At 44.4% G+C, this 20,678-nt stretch overlaps 1 protein-coding gene across 1 annotated transcript in view; it reads left to right on the plus strand.

The window, feature by feature from the left end:
* Positions 1 to 20,678, plus strand: part of DCN (decorin) — a 390,395-nt gene that overhangs the window by 279,971 nt on the left and 89,746 nt on the right. Inside the window, exon 6 of the mRNA XM_078674259.1 lies at positions 1,535 to 1,628. Coding sequence (XP_078530385.1) covers positions 1,535 to 1,628 — 94 coding nt within the window. The remainder of the gene's footprint in view (positions 1 to 1,534; positions 1,629 to 20,678) is intronic.

The raw sequence follows: 20,678 nt of genomic DNA on the forward strand, positions 1-20,678 counted from the left end.
GAAGGTCCCCACCTCTGAAGTCAAGTCCCCCAGTTGTACCCTCTGTGTCCTTCCCAGGAGGAAGGATTGCAGCCATTTAAAGGCTAGGCCTCTGATCCCAAAGGCCTCCAATCTTTCCAGGAGCAGGTCATGGCTGACAGTATCGAACGCCGCTGATAGATCTAATAAAATCAGAGCGCTCGGCCTCTTGCTGTCAGCCATGCCTCTTAGTTCATCCAGCACCGAGAGCATCACTAACTCGGTGCTGTGATGCGCTCGGAACCCTGCCTGCCGCTCATTGTAGTAGACCATGGGATTCCAGGTACAGGGAAATGGACTTCAGCACGTGCTGTTCTAAGATCTTTGAGAGGAAAGGCAGCTGGGAAATTGGCCTGTAGTTCTTCAGAACAGCCGGGTCTGCGCCTGGTTTCTTTAACAGGGGCCTAACTCGAGCCTCCTTAAGTTCGTCCGGTAGATACCCTGTATCTAGAGACCTATTAAGGAGAGAGATAATCCGATCTTCCAGTAGAGGACGTGCCACACGAAAAACACTCGGGGGACAAGGGTCCGCTGGGGAACCGGATTTAATTTTACCCATCAACTGCTCTAGGCTCAACTCATCCAGCTCAGGGAATTGTACTATAGAGCAGTGAACAGGATTGGGGTCACCAGAGTGTATAGTAGCACTATTCACTACACTACTCTTTATTTCCAGGATGATGGTCTTTACTTTTTCTAAAAAGTACCCCTGGAAGGTGTTACAATTTATGGGGGACTCAAAGTTCTCCTGTTTCCTCCCACTTAAATAATGAAAAATCCTTTTAACGCTTTTACATAAATAATCCTTGACGCGATTGCAACACTTGCAAAATGTGATTGCCAGGATACTTATGAAATTAAAAAAAAGTGATTCTGTTTTTATGACCAAGTACTCTGTACTTTTTCTCTTTGTTTAAGGCTACATTTCTGATCTGTTGTGCCTTTTATGGGGAAGGTAATGCTTTTCATAGAAATAAATGGAAGACACATTCTCCTTCATCCTAAGCTCTTTTTATGAAAAATCCAAGCAACACTAAAAGCATATACTTTACATTCAATGGCATCCCTAAGTTTCATGATAGCACTTCATAGTTGCTTAGAGTGATATACAGTATTCCTAAATTAGGACAACATGGGGACGTGTGAAGGCGAAGCAATCTAAAAAGGCAGAAGAAAAGACCTGCAACATGTGAATAGGGCTAGAAAGTAATGTCCAACATTCACATCCCTAACTGGTTCAATTTGTTGCCAATTTGGACAATTTTTCATTGTAATGGGAGAAAAGACAGAAACGTGTTTGCCCAGAAAATGGCTGCCTCGGATTCCATTTTCATTCACCTAATGTCCATCTTAAACCAAGGATCTTGACATAGAAGATTCTAATATTTGCTGGCCTGCCCATCCAAATTGAAAATAAGCATGTAATGGATTATAAATAAACTATCCTAGAAAGATAAATGTGATAAAGGTCATAATGTGCTGATATTTTAAAATGTGTGTTACATTTCTATTGTAGGTCTACCAAGTTCTCTCACCGAACTTCACCTCGATGGAAACCAGATCACAAAGCTTGACTCAGACAGTCTCAACGGCCTCAAGAACTTAGCTAAGTAAGGCTTATGGCTTTGTTGGGTTATGTCATTTGGTTATATAACACAATGGCATATCAAAAAGAAGGGTTACTACAGATTGGGGGATGATATAGCAATTGTAGACTTACAGTAGGCAGTTTAATATTTCTTGTGCACATGCTTTTGGTTAACATTGTTATATGAAGGAGTTTATCTGGTTTCAAGACACAACATGCTTTGCACCATCCCCGTCCTCAAACTTGCTCCCCACAGCACAATGAGAGAGCAGATTTGTGGCTTTTAATTCACTACCCTCTGCATTATGCTTGCTTTTTTTCTGTCATTGTGAAAGAGCCAGTGTGTGGAGTGTTTTTGTAAGCCTTCATGGATCGTAGCGGGATCAAAATAGCAGTAACCTGAAAAGAAATCGGAACAAACAGCAGCTCCTACTCTTTAGCTTAAAATGAGCTGAAGTACGACAAGGGGATCTATCATGTTGAGCCTTGCTGGTGCAGGGAAGAGCTGAGCATCTGTTTTACCCGATATTTTGCAGAGTTATGCATTAATTTAGACAGTGCAGAACAGAAACAATAAGAGACAAAGCTTGCTCATTGTTTTCAAGTTATATTGTTTAGAAGAGAAGTTCTGTTCAACATATCAGTTTAAATGAACTGACTTTAAGGACTTCAGGTGCATAAAACAGGTGCCCATGCTGTGAGCTACGCCAACAAAGCCCATCATGTTAATCCCGCCCTAATGTTCACTCAAAGTGCAGTATGTAATGTTATGTGTATTTTATAGCACATAGTCACCCGTGAGGATATTCTAATGCTTAGCAGGTGTGTAAGGCTAGTCTCAGGGGGACTTACTTGAAGAGTAATGTCTTCAACTTCTTGTGAAATTCAAGAAATGACAGTGGGGTATTGATGTTGTTCCACGCTGTAGGAGTGATGCATGAGAAGGCTTGACATATGTGTGCGTCAGACATGTGTGAGTGAGAAACCGGCTCAGCAGAGGTAACTGGAGGGTTGGTGGAAATACATGCAACTATTCAGGTAGTATGTGCCTGTGATGTTAAGTGCTTTGTATGTGTGGGTGAAAAGCTTGAAAGGTGCATGCTTAATAATGGTTTCCAGTGGAGTTCCTCGGGTGTGGTGTGATGCAGATCGCCATGTTAAGCTAAGGACACGTCTCACTGCAGTGTTCTGGACAGTCTGTGGTTTTTTTGTGTGTTGATTGTTGATTCATGCATGGAGGGAGTTCACATGGTCTAGTATGCAGGTGATAAGTGTTGTTTTGTAGTCAATTGAAGATCTTTCTTAACATCTTCAGAGTGTGGAAGCATGAAGCAGGAGGTGGCAATGATGTTGACCTAGGTGGACATGTCCAGGTTGCTGTGGATGAAGAGCCTAAGGTTCATGCTCATGGACTAGAGGTGGGCCCAAGGTGTGCAGGCCGTAGGGCGGAGTCCCACAATGAGGCATCCTTTCGAAAGATCACCACTTCGGTCTTATCTATGCTCAGCTTAGACCAGCTGAACCTCATCCAGATGGGGTGATGTGGAAGTAGATGTTGTTCCCTGTGCTAGGTGTTTTGTCTGAGAGGGACAATATCAGTTGTGTATCGTTGGCATAGGTGAGGATGTTCATGCTGTGTGCTTAGATGACGTCTACAAGCAGAGTCATGTCGATGTTAAATAGGGGGGGGCTTAGTGAGTAATCAAGTGGTGCTCCACAAATGAATTTACAGGCTTCTGAGGGGTAGGACACTGTTGACTGTTTGGATCGTTCCAAAATGAAATATGCAGATCCATCGGAGGGTAGGTCCTTGGATGCCAGTCGTGTGTAGTCTGAACAGGAAGGGATGGGAGAATGCTTAATAGGCCACAAAGAGGTGAAGGAGGATAAGGGCTATGGGTTCACCTCTGTCAAGTAACATCTATATGTTGTCTGTTGCTGCGATGATGGCTGTCTCTGTACTGTGGTTTGAACTGAATTCTGATTACGAGGCATCCAGATGCTGGTGGTTGATGAGGCAGTCAGGGAGGCATAATTTGATGGCTTTTTGTTGGAGGAATCATAGAAGGGATATGCAACAGCAGTTCGCTAGCTTGGCTGGGTCTGCTGAGAGCTTCTTCAGGAGATTGTTGAATGCTGCGTGCTTCAACGCTTCTGGGATGGTGGCAGTGTTGATGGAGATGTTGAGGATGAGAGTGGGAGATTCACTGATTGGGATGGAGTCCTTGTTGTAGCCCCTCTTGTAGGCATAGTGGGGAAAGGGTATGGCGAGGCCCCAGCTTGCATGGTCTTTGATTGTTGTGGTGTCCTCCATTACGATGGCTTTCCATAAGGCCAGGGTGATTCCTTTGTTTGATATTAGTAGACCTGCTGCAAGGTATCTAGGGTCCAGTTGGGTGGCAAAGTTGTTATATGTGGCTATGATTCTCCTAGAGAAAAGGTTTGAGAGCTCAGTGCACAGTTCTTGAGTTACATTTCTTTGCTGCTGTTGTAGCTGGCATCGATGCGTTCAGCTAGGGCCTTCCTCTTGGTTTCCCAAGTTTGCTGATGGTAGTCCATCAGGGCAGATTTGAACCTGTCCTTGTTCTATTCTCCCTGGTAGCAGTTGAACACCAATGTAACCAACCTGACTTCTTCTTTCTAATAAACATAAGACATATGCTTTAGGGAAACTAGATATTACATACATTACTGTAATAGGTTTCCTGGGCCACCCTATGGCAATTTCTTTTTGAATTACCAAGAGTAATATTAAATGATAAAAAGCAACCTGTTTGGATGCTAAAATGCTTTTAGCTTTCCTAGGTTACAATTATTATTTGCACTGTTTTGCATCAGGTCATTCTAGCATAAGCACCTTGCCAATTCTTTGACATGTGTGCATCTCACAAGTACCCAAATAAATACACCAGGGCCACCATTTTCAAAATTGCTCCAGCACTCATAACCCAAACGATAGTTGATCTACCATTTTCAGTCTTTGCTCATTGTCGAATCTATATTTCATTCCCACTCTAGTTTCACCTTTTCTCCACAAAACCTTTTATAAACAAACAATTGTGCTTGAAGTAGCTTGTATTGTCAGCATTCTCTGAGTTGGTGGACTCCTCTGTAAATGCCTTTATTAGCCCTGCAAGTATTGCTACCAATAGGAAATTCAGGAAAAACATCTGTAGGAAGGATGCTGTCAACTCAGAAAATTGGTCTTTGAACCATCTCCAAAGAGAGTTGGCAAACATCATGGACCATCAAACATTTTGAAAGAATTGAAAGGCATGGAGGTTTGGGTAGCTGGTGCCAAACCACAAGAGCATTCTTAAGCACTGGTTCGTATTGCCTAACATTCTAAAAGAACAAATGTGCTCAGGAACTAATTATGTGAAGTAAGCAACTCATTCTAAAATCACAATACTACAACATAATATAGACAAACGCAAAAGTAAGACTTTTTTTATACTATGCTTCTTGGTACATTAGCAGCAATTGACAATTGCTTTTTCAACATTGTACTGTTAAAACTATTGAAAATCATGTACTATTTAACAGGATAGTTAGTAATACATTTCCATACTGTTTCGGTAAACAAAAAATAGTGATTAGGTGTGCGATGAGCCTGTGACCGCTTTCTACGCACGTATGTCGGTGCACCCCGAACCTGACAGACACTGTGGAAGTTGGACACCAGGTATGGCATGTAGACAGGCCATCGGCTAACCTGCCTGTACATGTATTACCTGCTGTGAACGACCTTCAACTAACTCAGTAGCGATTTAATACAGTCTCAAGTTTCCAGCAATTGCACAAATGGCCTAGTATGTGCCAGTCCATGTGCCCATCTACCTATGTATCACTCAGTTTGCAAGCAAGGCCTGGTGTGTGGCCAGAGTCGGCATCAACTACCCATGCATCTTTCTAGGCACCATAGCCAACATTTAAGAGTCAAGTCACCAATATAAATGGTGCTGCGGGAAGGAAATGGAACTCACCTGTCTCCTTCCCCTTCAAAGGTGCTGAGTGAGTGGGGAGGAGGGAAACGTCCTATAATAGAAGGCAAACAAAAGAGACATTGTCAGTTTGTAGTCACAAATCTTGTCTCTAAAGGTGGAGATTCCCTAGGATTGTGTGTAGCCTCTCACGTGTGACAGCCTTTTTCAAACTAAACAGAACGTAAGACTACTTCTACTCCCTGCGCTAACATCAACTTTAAGAATATGTCCATTTACATTTTCATGGATTTCTCATGAATGGCAACATTCTATAGGAAATTAAATATACACACATTTTATTCTACGAACTAAGGCACAATGGTAAATATTCAACATATCAAAAGCAAAGTACCTTTATCGTGATGGAATCCAAGGAATTGTCATGATGTGGTCTTGTTCCAAAGTCCAATAATGTTTAAATGCGCCACAACTTGGGGCACAGCTCAGAAACAAAGGTTCAACCATGATCTGCCTGCAACACTACAGAGGCTCAAGATAGAGAGTGGGGCCTAACACTGGTATCATATGCTGATGATACTCAGCTGGTTGTCCCCTTGGCTGAGGGCCCCTCTGCTGCTGCCACAAGGTTCAGTGATGGGATGACTGCAGTTGCTCAGTGGTTGGCTGACAACTGTTTACAATTGAATGCCACAAAAACGGAAGTGATGTTGGTAGGGAAGAACATCTCCCTCTGGAGCGAACACTGGTGGCCGGCCTCCTTAGGCGTTATACCTACATCAAAGCCAGTGGTTAAGAACTTGGGAGTTTGGCTGGATGCGGACCTTAACTTTCAGTGCCACACGAAGAAGGTGGCAGCGACTTGTGTGGGCTTGCTGAGAGGCCTCCGCCCCATTCTGAGGTTCTTTAATGCGCCCGTCCGACAGCTCATTATCCAGGCTACAATCTTATCGCATTTGGACTATGCCAGTGCTTTACTTCTGGGCGCTAATAAAGCCGAGATCTCACGATTTCAGCGGGTCCAGATCTCTGCAGCTCGTGCTCTTGTGGGACTCCCACGTAGATGTTCTGCTAGAGCTACTATTAGTGCCTTACACAGGCTACCGATCCAAGCAAGAATTCAGTTCAAGACGCTGTGTTCGGCGTTTAGGAATCTTAAAGGTACTAGTACTGAGCTTCTCTGTCCTTTCTTAACTCCTTACATTCCCCAACGTAACCTGCGCTCCTTGGGCCAACGTTTGGTGACTATACCTAAGTTCAGACTTTGTCGTGTTGGTGGCCGCTCTTTCCGGCTACTTGCGGCCAAATTGTGGAATTCTCTGCCTACATCTATTCGCTGCATTGACAAACTTCTACTATTCAGGAAAGCCATTAAGACCTTTCTCTTTCCTCGGAACTAAGGTTCCTTTTTGTTTTAGCCTATCAGTCTCCTGTACAATGGAACGGTCAGCGCCGGGACGCCCCTTAACTGGGACAGCTGTGTGCTTCAACAAACCTATAACATAACGTAACATAACAAGATACAGTTGTTACAGCACAACTTTGAGGTCATGCCAAAAACGCAGTAAGTAGGCAGAGGACAGTATAGTGGCCCAACACGAATCCCATAATGTAAACAAGTAATATCTAACTCTTCTTAGCTATTACTAAACTTAGACCTCTGTAACCAGCGCTAGGAGTGCTTAAATGATTCCAAAGGTTCATGAAAATTCTTTGAGATGATGCTGCAGGAGGAATTTAAAGAAGTGTTATTAACAGAAAACGTTGGTGAAGATGTTCTTGACCGCTGGCTTAGGGGAGCCGGTAACATAGGTGAATAGCTAAGCACAAGCAACGGACCACAGATTAAGAGCAGAGCCCAACTAGGTGCTTCTTCTCATTAACAGAGAGGAAAGTAAGGAACCTGACCAGGCTCTGGTTGGGGCATTTATAGACATTGGGATGCTCAAACCCCAGGATTCTAGAACTCTGTAGTATATCATATCCTTGAATCATGCTGTAGGTCTTCAAATCTTGCAATTGCCCACCACTTGGATAGGGCATACTGTCAGAGCTTTTGGGTGATCACACGGAGACAGGATTGATTCTGCAGGTGATGGGGGGAGCATTTGTTTTTTTCATTTTCTGACAATTTATTTGATGCCTATTGGAAACTATCTACCACCCCACCTTTTGTGGCCAAGGACTGGTTATGATGCTGGTGCTTCTCTTTCATGCTTTTCTACAACAGGAAATTTCACAAGTTAAGCATAGTTTGTAAATTCCAAGATGCCCCTAAAATTATTCAAACCCTTGATCATCCAGATAATTTAAAATGCATAACTCCACCTAAAATCTTTTTCATACACAAACATTTAAAAAAAGACACAGATTTTACACCACCTCACAAAACGCTTTCTGAGTAAAGTTTTACTTTCATGTCAAAGTTAGTGTAAATCCATTCAGCAGTTTGTGTAGCAGAGAAGAAAACAATCTAAATAAAAAATGGAAAGTAAAGTTGACTGGTAACTGCAAAATTACTGTTGCTGAGTCTGTACTATATATGTAGATGAAAAAAACAATGAACAGAATTTAACCAAACTTGGCCTGGAACTAGAACCTTACTCAGAACTGTGCTTTTGCTTTGTTCAGTGTAAATCTTTTCAATGATTTAATATGAGAGGTAATTAGCAATGCATAGCATTTTCACCTAACTATTTTATCCTTTTAACCTTTGGGTTTTCTCAGTGAATTTCTAAGGTTTTTATAAAATACCAAATTATAACTGTCACTTTAATCTTTGTTTTTTTCAGTGAATTTCTATTTTCTTTTGTCAAAAGAACTCTAATAACCTTACTCAAATGTATATTTCATTGATTCATACAAGCAATGCCTAATAATAGAGATTGTAACACAATTTTCAGATTGCAAAGTGCAACCATAAAACCAACAACGCGACGTCTTTACACTCCAGCTGATGAACCCCTTCTAGGGGCACCAACAGGCTCCCAAAAATATACGTAAAAAGCATTTGCAGGGCATTACATGGCCCTGCTTCTCTGGAGCAGTGAATGTTAATGGAGTGACTCCTGCCGCTCATTTATTAATCATTGTATTCCTTTTTAAATATATTGTTAGGCAACCCAGTGCGCACCTGGGTACCCTCACCTATTTTCTATAGTTGGGGGGGGGGGGGCACAGGGGGGCCTAAAAGCCCCCACAGGCCTCCGACAGCTCCCCAGATAGCACCCATCGTGGGTGCCGTCGGAAGTTGGCATTGTTTTATTAGCATTGGGTGTTCCATTGCCCACCAGGAGCACCCACAATATGCATTTCATTGGGGGATCGCAGGGGGGTACCAGGGCCCCAGCAGAACCCTCCTGCTTCCCTAATAGCAGCCAGCCAATTATTTTATTGACAGGTGCTCTGTACCAACCTGGGACACCCACAATGTGTCCATTGTTGGGGCTCTTGAGGAGCCCCAATGCCTGCGGACACAGACAGCTCTCCAACCTGCATCATACTGAGTACTGGCAGGAGCTAGCAGCATTCATTTGCTCCTGCCCTGGTGGGAGCAAATTTTTTCTCTGTTCTCACCTGGGCAGGAGCACAGTTGTGTTCCCTGCACAGGAGAGTGCTTGACTAGGCCCTAGGGATGTGGTACCCGGAACCCGGACTACAGCTCAAGGGATGGGGCCCAATGCCTCCCTACCCAATTATCAACTGGCCGAGGAGGATTGGGCCCCTCGGGCTGTACTGTGGCTCAAGGAATCAAGTGGGCTTTCTGCCCGCATGACTCCCTCCCCTTCATTTTAAATACAGCTCCATGGGATATCTTATCTTATCTTAAGTGAAATTTGTAGAGCGCGCTGACACCATAGGTTTCCTGGTGCTGATAGGGATAGGGTCGGATCAACATCAAAAAAATTCAGCCTGGTGATGGGGTCCATGGGGACTCCAAAAGTCTCAGGGGAGGGGACTGCATCCCCTTCCCCAAAAATATAACTGCCTGACCCATCCCAGGATTTTCTTTTTATAAACAGCGGGAGCTGACATGTTTTTTGCTATCAGAGTAGCAGATAATCCACAGATGTGCTGCATTTATAAAAGCTAAATTGCCATGTTTGGCCCACGGGGCCTCCCCCAACCAGACCTAGGGGTTAGGGGTATAACTACCCTGTACTCCTACAGGTTTTTAACTTTACTTTCTTCTAGGACAAGGGGACTGAGTCCTGAGTCCTAGGATTGCTGGCACAACACTTTCTTGATGTTGTGGTAGCCAATCAGATCCTATCTAGAGATCTGTCTGCTCCGCAGATCCTCCACGGCGTAATATATACATATACTTTAAAAAACCTACTAAATGGATTTACACCAAATCACAAAAAGCACACTTTCTGAAGCAAGATCTAGCTTTCTGTCATATTTGTTGCAATTCAGTTCTACTATTTTAGCTGCAGCTGTGTCGAATTTTCCTGTGAAAAAATGAGCATGGAAATTGTGTTTTGGGACCCCCATACTTTTACTCATCCCCCACTTGATGGAGCACCCCACACCTTTCCAGGAATTATCTACCCTGTGTGTGTGTGTGTGTGTGTGTGTGTGTGAGTGAGTGTGTATATATATATATTTATGCGGCTGAAGCTCGGTCGCAAGGAAAGCTCACTGCGCAATGGGCCTGTGATGGGGTCACCGAACTTCATCTAACACACGGGAGGCGGTGTTGTGACAAGGCAGCTATGAACAGCAGCGAATGGAGATATCAGCTGGTAATCAACCCACTGGGGTAACACTGGCATTATTTTTGCACGTCGGACCTACTCACTTGAGGAACACTACGAGCACCGGAAGGCCAGAGGGCTGGCCACGCCCACTGAGGCAGGCACTCTTATTAACGAGTGCAGAACATTGAGACCGATGTTTGCAGCAAGTAACGCCACTGGGAAAGGGAACTCACGTTCCTGAAACGCGTCTGGTTTGAACTTTTAAACATGATGGAAGCTTTTTATTTTACTGTTCCTGCAGCTGTCCTGAATAAAATCACAAAGTATCACGTACCTGTGGCTTTCCTCACAAAGGCTCTTTTTGATGTGGATTTATGCGGCTGAAGCTCGGTCGCGAGGAAAGCTCACTGCGCAGTGGGCCCGTGATGGGGTCACAGAACTTCATCTAACACACGGGTGGCGGTGTTGTGACAAGGCAGCTAGGAACAGCAGCGAATGGAGATATTAGCTGTTCATCAACCCACTGGGGTAACACTGGCATTATTTTTGCACGTCGGACCTACTCACTTGAGGAACATTGCTCACTGACACTACGAGCACCAGGAGGCCAGAGGGCTGGCCACGCCCACTGAGGCAGGTGCTCTTATTAACGAGTGCAGAACATTGAGACCGATGTTTGCAGCAAGTCATGCCACTGAGGAAGGGAACTCACGTTCCTGAAGAGCATCTGGTTTGAACTTTTAAACGTGATGGAAGCTTTTTATTTTACTGTTCCTGCAGCTGTCTTGAATATAATCACGAAGTATCACATACCTGTGGCTTTCCTCACAAAGGCTCTTTTTGATGTGGATTTATGAGGCTGAAGCTCGGTCGCGAGGAAAGCTCACTGCGCAGCGGGCCCGTGATGGGGGTCACAGAACTTTATCTAACACACGGGAGGCGGTGTTGTGACAAGGCAGCTATGAACAGCAGCGAAGGGAGATATTAGCTGTTCATCAACCCACTGGGGTAACGCCTTGCATTATTTTTGCACTTCGGACCTACTCACTTGAGGAACATTGCTCACTGACACTACGAGCACCAGAAGGCCAGGGGGCTGGCCACGCCCACTGAGGCAGGTGCTCTTATTAACGAGTGCAGAACATTGAGACCGATGTTTGCAGCAAGTCACTCCACTGAGGAAGGGAACTCACGTTCCTGAAACGCGTCTGGTTTGAACTTTTAAACGTGATGGAAGCTTTTTATTTTACTATTCCTGCAGCTGTCTTGAATAAAATCACGAAGTATCACGTACCTGTGGCTTTCCTCCCAAAGGCTCTATTTGATGATGACATGTATATATATATATATATATGGTGAATTTATAAGTTCCTGAGTTTTGGCGGAGTGATTGGATAAGTACATGGTGCTCGATGGGTGATTGGAGGAGTGGATGGGTATGGACAGGGCGATGCGTAGACTGCATGGGTACTGCTCAGGGTATTGTAGCAATGCATAAGTTAGTGCATGGGTCATTGCATGATTGCATGGGTAGTGACCGGATGATTAGAGTGCTGCAAGGAGATTGAATGTTGAATTTATAAGTGCTTGGGTATTGGCTGAGTGATTGCATAAGTACACACATGTCACATCAGGCCCCACCCCCTCCCTTCACCACTGTGCAAACGCGCCCCCTGGCGTGTTTTAATTTGGGGGATTAATTCCCCTTGAATCCTGAGGGTCCCTGGAGACCAACTAGCCCACCAGGTACCTCCAGTAAGTGCCACAGAGCTGCGTTGCAGAGAGGAGTAAAAAGAGGCGTGGCCACTGAACACCTCTCTGCAACGCAGCTCCTTGACACATACTGGAGGTTCCTGGTGGGCTTGTTTGCCCCCAGGGACCCTCAGTATTGAAGGGGACTTAATCTCCCAATTTACAATGTGCAAGGGGGTGCGTTGGCACACTTGCTATGTCAGACCCCGCCCCCTCCCTGCACCACTGTGCAAACGTGCCCCCTGGCACGTTGTAAGTTGGGGATTAATTCCCCTTGAATCTTGAGGGTCCCTGAGGGCCAACTAGCCCACCAAGTACTTCCAGTAAGCACCACTTGCGTTGGAGACAGGTGTAAAAAGGGGCACGGCCACTGAACATCTCTCTGCAATGCAGCTCTCTGGCGCATAATGGAGGTACCTGGTGGGCTAGTTGACCCCCAGGGACCCTCAGTATTCAAGAGGAATTAATTCTCCAACTTACAATGCACCAGGAGGTGCGTTTGCTAAGTGCTGAAGGGAGGGGTGGGGCCTAGCTGCAATGCCAGCTTTTTTTTAAATTCATTTTTTTAAGAAGGGGGGCTGGGTGCCCCCCTTTTCTTTCCTTTTCTGGGCCCTGGGGACCCCATCCCCCAGGGCCTGATCCCTTTTTGTTAAAACATTTTTAAATGGGAAGGGGGCCGCATGGGTCCCCTCCCGAGGCCAATTTCGGCCCTGGGGACTCCATCCTCCGGGCATGGCCATCATTTCTTTTTTAAATGTAGGAGGGGGCTGAGTGCCCTCCCTCCTGAGGTCACTATTAGCCCCGGGGACCCCATCCCCCGGGCTGTGCCACTTTTTTTTTATCCCGGGAGGGGGGCCGCGAGGCCCCCCCTCCTAGGCCACTCATGGCCCCGGGTACCCCATACCACGGGGTTTGGCCTTTTCATTGGGGACCATGGGCACACCCCAATTCCCCCACAGTCCCGCCAGCTCCCTACCTTCTGCGGGAGCCGGCATTGCTTTTCCACATGGGGAGCTGCTGACATGCAGCTCCCCTTGTGGAAAAGCAATCTGGTTTGGACTTTGTAAGCGAGAGCAGGAAACTTGCTCCTGCTTACAAAACCCAAACCAGTGTTTGCTATGAGCCATGCTCCCACCCTGTCATAGCAAACAGCGGTGTCCCGGGGTGGGCACCCTGGGACACTGCAATATCGGCCCCCGGGACTCCATCCTCCGGGGCATGGCCATAATTTATTTAATGTAGGCGGGGGCTGCGTGGCTCCCCTCCTGAGGCCTCTATTAGCCCTGGGGACCCCATCCCCGGGGGTTGTGCCTCTTCTTTTTTTTTATTCTGGGAGGGGGCCACGTGACCCCCTCCTAGGCAACTTATGGCCCCGGGGACCCAATCCCCCAGGGCCTGGCCTTCCCATTGGGGACCATTGGGGGACCCCAATTCCACCACGGTCCCGCCGGCTCCTCGCCTTCTGCGGGTGCTGGCATTGCTTTTCCAAACGGGGAGCTGCTGACATGCAGCTCCCCTTGTGGAAAAGCAATCTGGTTTGGATTTTTTAAGCGAGAGCATGAAACATGCTCTTGCTTACAAACTCCAAACCAGTGTTTGCTATGAGCCATGCTCCTGCACTGTCAAAGCAAGCAGCGGTGTCCCTGGGTGGGCACCCCAGGACATTGACGGAGCCGGCCCTGGGGGGTGGCGGTCCCCAGGGGCATAAAGGGCTCTACAAGGGGGGGCACACGGCCCCCCTCCCAACATCAGTGAAGCCCCAGGGAGGTGGTGGTCCCTGGGGCGTGTGGGGAGGCTCCTGCCCTCCCCACACATTTTTTTTAAACAGAGCCCCAGGGAGGTGGTGGTCCCCGAGGCTACCGGGCAGCTGCGTGCTTCCCGCAACTAATACATTTTGGCCTGGGGAGGTGGTGGTCCCCAGGGCTTTGTGGGGGGATTGGGGCCCTCCCACACTTAAATAAATATATATTAAAATGAGCGCCGGGGAGGTGGCGGTCCCTGGGGCAACGGGGAGGCTGCGTGCCCCCCGCAACTCATAAATCTTGCCCCAGGGAGGTGGCTGTCCCTGGAGCAGTGTGGGGGGATTTGGCCCCCGCACACATTTTTCAGTGGCCCGGGACCTGGCCTACCCAGGGGCTTAAATTCAACGAAGCCCGGGTGGCCACGCTTCGTGTTTTTTTACCGGCCGAAATTCGTGCTTGGTGTGTGAATCTCACAGTTTCTTTTAAAAAAAATGTGTTTTTGGCCTTGGGGGTCCCCCTGAGAAGGCCTAGGGGGTCAGGGTAATTCTACCCTGCCCCCTTTTGTTATTTTTCACCTTTTTTTATTCTGTTTCTTGTGCTTTGGTTACCGAGGTACAAGATGGCTGCCAACACTTCCTGGTTTGGAGTGTTGACAGCCAATTAGAATGAAGCTCGTAGTCGGGAGGGTGCGCTGGTCCACTGTGCCTCTAGATATTGACTTTTTTTTTTTTTTATTTCTCAGCAACTACTGAATGGATTTACACCATTTAAAAAAAGGACGCTTTGTGAAGCAATCACTACCTTTTTGCTAAATTTGGTGTAATTCCGTTCAGCAGTTCGAGCTGTAGCTGTGTCTAAAGTTTCCTATTGAAAATAACATGGAGAAAAAACATTTTGGGACCCTTATTTTCTCTCTGCCCCTGCATGACAAATAACCCCGAAACTTTCAAAACAGGAGCTGACCGGAGTGCCCCACTAGTTTTGCAAATTTTGCAAAGATTCATCAACTAGCGCCAAAGTTATTAGGAAAAGAAAAAACGCTTTGCCTATGGAAACTAGGTACTAACTATAACTACCTACTGGCGACCGCCAGTAGATAATATGTATTTTTATATATTTATTTATATATATACACTCACACACACACACACACACAGTAGCTCATATATTTATATCAGAGGTTAAGAAAAAACATTTCCAGTGGGGGATGAGGCAGAGGAAAAACAGGCAGTCAAGGTGAACAAACCGCCAACAAAGGAGACAACAAGGGAGCCCACAAGAAAAACAAGTAGCCAAAGACAATCAGGACATGAACGTAGTGAATCGAACTAATTTTTAATTAAGTGCAGCAGAAATTAAGAAACTGTCTCGTGGTTTGTCATATTGTGCCACAGAAAATATGGACTATGTCCAGAAACAAATAGACTGTTTAAAATTCACTCGTAAATTGAGGTTGGCGAAATATTTTGAAAACAGTGAAATATCAGGGCAACAACAATGCAATCTGACTGTGAGCAATGACGAATTGTTGGTTCAGATTTTAATGTATTACATGATTTGGACAGCTTCTCGAGAGGAGCTATGAGGAATACAGCTGATGACACACTGATTAGAGAATATGATTATAATGTGTATGAGAGACCTGACACACCTTTTAAACCCAGGTCGACTTTTTCACTTATGCTCCCAAGGGATTCCATAGACCTATTTTCAGACCGGGTAGTGCAAGATGAAGAACTTTGCAGCAAATTAGAACAACATTTGGCAGTTGATTCATCAACAAAAGGTTACAAGATCTGGTGTCCAAGTTACGTCTTCGTCCTGACATAGTCGTAGGAAAGGCCGACAAAGGGGGCAATATACCTCTTTGGCCACTAACCATATATCAGGAGAAAGCCATGAGCCAGTTGAATGACAGCCAGTGCTACTTAAAGATTGACAAAAGGTATTCTCTTAGTAATAACAATAACATTTCATGCAGTTCTATCACAGTGGAAAGCAGCAGGGCTCATATCGCAAACATAATTCAAATTCCTTAAAGTAGACTCACCCATCACTCGTATCTTGTATCTTAAACCTAAGATTCATAAAAACATCAGTGTACCACCAGGCCATACAATCATTTTGGCCATGTGAAGTCTATTTGAAAATCCCTCCTTGTATCTAGACTACTTTCTCCAAGACCCAGTTAACAATCTAAACTGTTATATTAAGGACACAAGAGATTTTTTGAAGAAAATCTATGATGTAGAGTGGGAGTAGGTTTATATAATGATTACATTAGATGTCTCCTCCTTGTACACAAGCATTTCCCACTCTGTGATGGCAATCCAACACTTCTTGAGCTCTCGACCAATGTCCCTATATAAACAAACTAAAAGGCTCATGTGAATGCTTGGATGGTGCTTATGTAATAACATCTTTCTTTTTAGTTTGGACTTGTACCAGCAAGTGAGAGGTACTGCAATGGGCACCTGCTTTGTCCCTAGCTATGCGAATCTGCATATGACCTGGTGGGAGGAGCAGGTGTTGGTCATTGAGTACGCAAAGAGATATCTGAAGATGTGATACTTTGGTCTCATTATGTATTGACGATCTTTTTGTCTTATGGCAGGGCAGTAAATCATCAGCGGACATTTTTGTAATCAGATTGAGTAACAAAAAATGTAAATCTCAAGTTCACTGCACAACTCAGTGACGAGGAAGTACAGTTTTGAGATTTACCAATCTATGTGGCAGATGGCAGAATACAAACCAAAACATTCAAAAAGAGCACAGCTGGAAACACAGTGCTGCATGCTCAGAGTTTCCATCCCACAAAGCTAAAACACAGTATTCCCTATGCATAACTTTGCACATGAGAAGGAATTTTAGCAGTTCCAGGCAGCTGCAAAAAGCTCAAGCTGACCTCACAGAGAGGTTTTGAGAAAGAGGCTACAACAAAGCCATCTTAGATTAAGCAAAACGCAAAGCTAACTTAAAACTCAGGGAACAACTGATTTTCAATGAGGCAACAAAAACTAGTACTCCAGATAAAACTGAACAGAGGTTTTGCTTTATCACTAGTTACAACATGCAACATCAGAGAATTCGAGCCATCTTTCATCAATATTGGCACCTACTAGGCAATGATCCCGTATTGGGATCCAGACTACATAAAAAACCCTCTACGTTCCGCAAAGCTAGATCAATGAGGCAGGACCTAGTGGTCAACAGCCCAGGGAACAAACCACATGAGACATGGTTGAGTGGGAGCAGAAGCTTCAGACGGCGCCATAAATGCAAAGCCTGTAGCTCTGGCATCAACACTAGGGAAGTGCCCTTGCCTTTTGTAGATAGAAAATGGCAGATTATGAAGCCTGCCAGTATATAACAAGTACACTGACTTGGATGCGATGTGCACTGTTCACACTCAAATTTGAAACTAACATTTTTCTTATACCATAACAATTTCTCCACTTTTTTCTCCATTTGAATACTTATTTATATTCAGTCAGTATTCATTGGTTGTTCTGGTATATTTTAACAATTAATACCACATTTTAATTTAACATACAGTGACTCAATTTGATGAGTCATTTGCAAACCTGATTTAACATAAAAGAAACATTAAAACATTACATAATGTACAATGTTGTAACCATGTTCAATCTCATGCCCGAACCATTTCCGTACGTCAGTGTCCCTTCCTCAGGGTCACATCTGAAAACCCAAAAGAGATTGACAATATTAAGCAACAAAAACGCAGGGAAGTTCTCAATCGCCCAAACTACCGTGTTAGTATTAAAGGTCTTAATGGAGCCTTAATTTGTCATACCAATCTATGATTCATGCTGCTGTAGATCAATATAAAATGATGTAAACCTGTGAAAAAGTAATGGTGTTACTTGTATGCACGCTGTATAGCTGGCATGCATTGATGGTGATTGTTTTTCTAACACTATTTTTTTTACACCCAGTGTTTAAAACAGTGTCATAGGTAGCTTATGAATTGCCCCATCCTACCTTTGGAGGTCCCTCTAAATATAGCAACCATATAAAGTCAGTGATGTAACCTATCGGAGAGTTTCAAAAAGTGAGTTAATACCTTTCAAAGACACTGTCCTTCCAGTGTAATCAAACCATGTACAAATACACTTACCTCTATAGAAAGGTTCCAGTGGTCGCCAGAGGTGAAAAGTAAGGAAACCTCAGTCACTGTAAAAACAAAGCCTCATATCAGAAAATGTGCTTTTGTTGAAATTTGCCACAAACTCTCTAACCATCACTTGTAGTCATTGTCCTGAACAAACCCATTATTTCAGCCCCAATGTCACAAACAGGTGCTGCTCATTTATTATTCACTGCTCCAGCAAGGAGTGCCTCATAACTCCCTGGGGGTTTTTGAAGATGATATTTTCTTGCTGGTAATGCCCTAGAAAAGGCAGGGACACCACCAAACATGTTTTTAAATGTTGTTTTCAATGTTGAGGGGGGCTGCAGGGAGTGCAACAGCCCATCCCAGCAAGATCGCCTGGATCATTGGGAGAGTTTACCATATTTTTTACAAAGCATTGCAAACTGAAGCTATATGCTCTTCAGCTGGACAGCGGGAACCTCTAGTGGTTGGTTCTATGGTTGCACTTCCTGCCTTTGAAAAATGTTTTTTTTTTAAACCCAAAGACGTTATGTTTTTTTATAAAGGTATTATTGGAAATATTTTAGTCAGTTACTATTATTATTTATTGAAATGTATGAATTTATAAAATATATGTTTGATTATAATGATTGGTGACTTTTTCACAAAGCGAGTATATGTGCCTTAGTAAAATGGCACCCTTTATATTGTTATACATTTTCAGCCATGCACTGCAGTGTGAGCCCAACCCCATGCAGCGCAGCTGCAGAACAGACCCTGTGTCCAACTCCTTGCCACATGTTCAGGGGGGGATTGGCTGCCAGTGGGGGGGGGATTGGGAGCAGGTTCTGGCCAAAGACTGTACGCTGTGGGTGAACGGGCACCGGTAGGCATTTGGATACCAGGGCGGTTGTGCACAGCTCTGCATTCAAACCCACGCCATGCATAATGATGGACATCTTACTTTACATACAAAATACTATATAAATTCACTGACTGAAAAAACAAACGTTAAAGTGAGGTTATAGTTAGGAATTGTAATAATATCTTACATTAAAAATAAATCTTAGGAATTCACTGGAAAAAACAAAAGTTAGCGGGACATTGTAGTTCGGTGAAAATGTCAGTAAAATCAAACCTTTTTAAATGAACACGACTGAAATTCCCCAGTTATAGTTATCTCAAGTAACTATAACTTGTTCCCTAAAGTAACTATAACTGTGCCCTCATTATGCACTTCTAATTACTTCCCATATTACATTACTCATGACATATTCTATGACACCATTGAAAAGATCCCTACAACGTCTGAAATTACTTAATTGATGACAATACTGTGCATAGTGTGAGCCATAGTTACTTTACGGTATGAGTTGCAGTTACTTGAGATAAAAATAACTGATACATTTCAGTGGTTTTGTTAATATAAAACTGTGTGTTTTAACTGACATTGACCTAACTATAACGGCCCTTTAACATTTGTTTTTTGCACTGATTAGTTAGAGTTAGGACCACATTTTCATAGGACAAGCATTCTGTGCTTTGTTTATAACTTTTGAGCCATTTGACAAATCTTCACAAAAGTTTCCAAACCAAAGTCTCATCAACTTTCTTAAAGGTTTCTGGGTGATCTGTCAAGCAGGAGCTGAGAAAAAGAGGGGTGTTCCAAAAAGTGCCCCCTTAGCAATTTCCATTAGGAAAATTAAATAGTGATACCACAAAATTTCAGAACAGATTTACACGAAAATTAGATAGATTTACTTGAGATAACTGATAACTATAACTGGTGAATTCCAATGCTTATGTCTGTTTAAAACGTTTAAAACAGCATATGAGGGGTTATGGTGACAAGGCTTAAATCCACATGGTTTGTAAATGTCACCAAGGGCTGTATTGCAAAAGTGCCCTGGCGCGCAACGCTGTTAGCCCCCGCTTTGCACACCCCGGGGACACTTTTGTACTACAGAAAGGGCCACAGATGCTTGTGCAACCCTTTCTGTAATACAGATTGTGCTATCCCCAGTGAGTTGTCCCCCATTTGCATGGGGGAGTGGCCCTATGCAAATGAGGGGATCCCTTTGCCTCTGCGCCCAGTCCGTATTAGTGATACAGGCGCAGAGGTACAAATATTGTCAGGAGGCGCACTGACAGTGCGCCACCAAAAAGGTGGCACACTGTCTGTGCACCCCCTGATGGCAGCCCTCTGGAGGGGCGGAAGGGGTGGTCCCACGGACACCCCAAGACACCCCTTTGCATGGGGTTATAGTCACTCACTGTACCCACCTGCAAGGAGATCTCTCTCCCTTCTTATAATTGAAAGTGGTTTGCCGTTTGCACAGTGAAACACTGTGCGGCTGCTTCAAAGCCACTCCATATTTCACTCAAATACACTGCTCCCAGGGCAGCACGAGTCTGCGGCTGCCCTGGTGGCAGAGCATTCAGTGTAATACAGTGCACTATTCTTGTTAACCTGGGGTGCTCCTCTTGAAAGGTGAGCCCAGCACTAACAATGAAAATGAGCTGCATTCCATAATACGCACCAGATGGCAATACAGGACCACATTACATTTGTTACCTGTTATGTATTTTTTTATATTACATATTCATTTAGGGGTAGTTAGCTTGAAAAAAACTGTTTCAGCACAGCTAACAATGCACACAGTTTTGTAATTAGAATGTTTAGGCTTTGTTTCACTTTCATGAATAAACTTCTAATACAATAATGGGCAAAGGTGAGGTCAGTGAATGTAGGCACTTCTGTAATTGCACCATTTACCTCCTGTGCCTCATAATTTACAACATAATTTCCAAAAA

The sequence above is a fragment of the Lissotriton helveticus genome, chromosome 1_1, assembly GCF_964261635.1.
Source record: "Lissotriton helveticus chromosome 1_1, aLisHel1.1, whole genome shotgun sequence".
Taxonomy (NCBI): domain Eukaryota; kingdom Metazoa; phylum Chordata; class Amphibia; order Caudata; family Salamandridae; genus Lissotriton; species Lissotriton helveticus.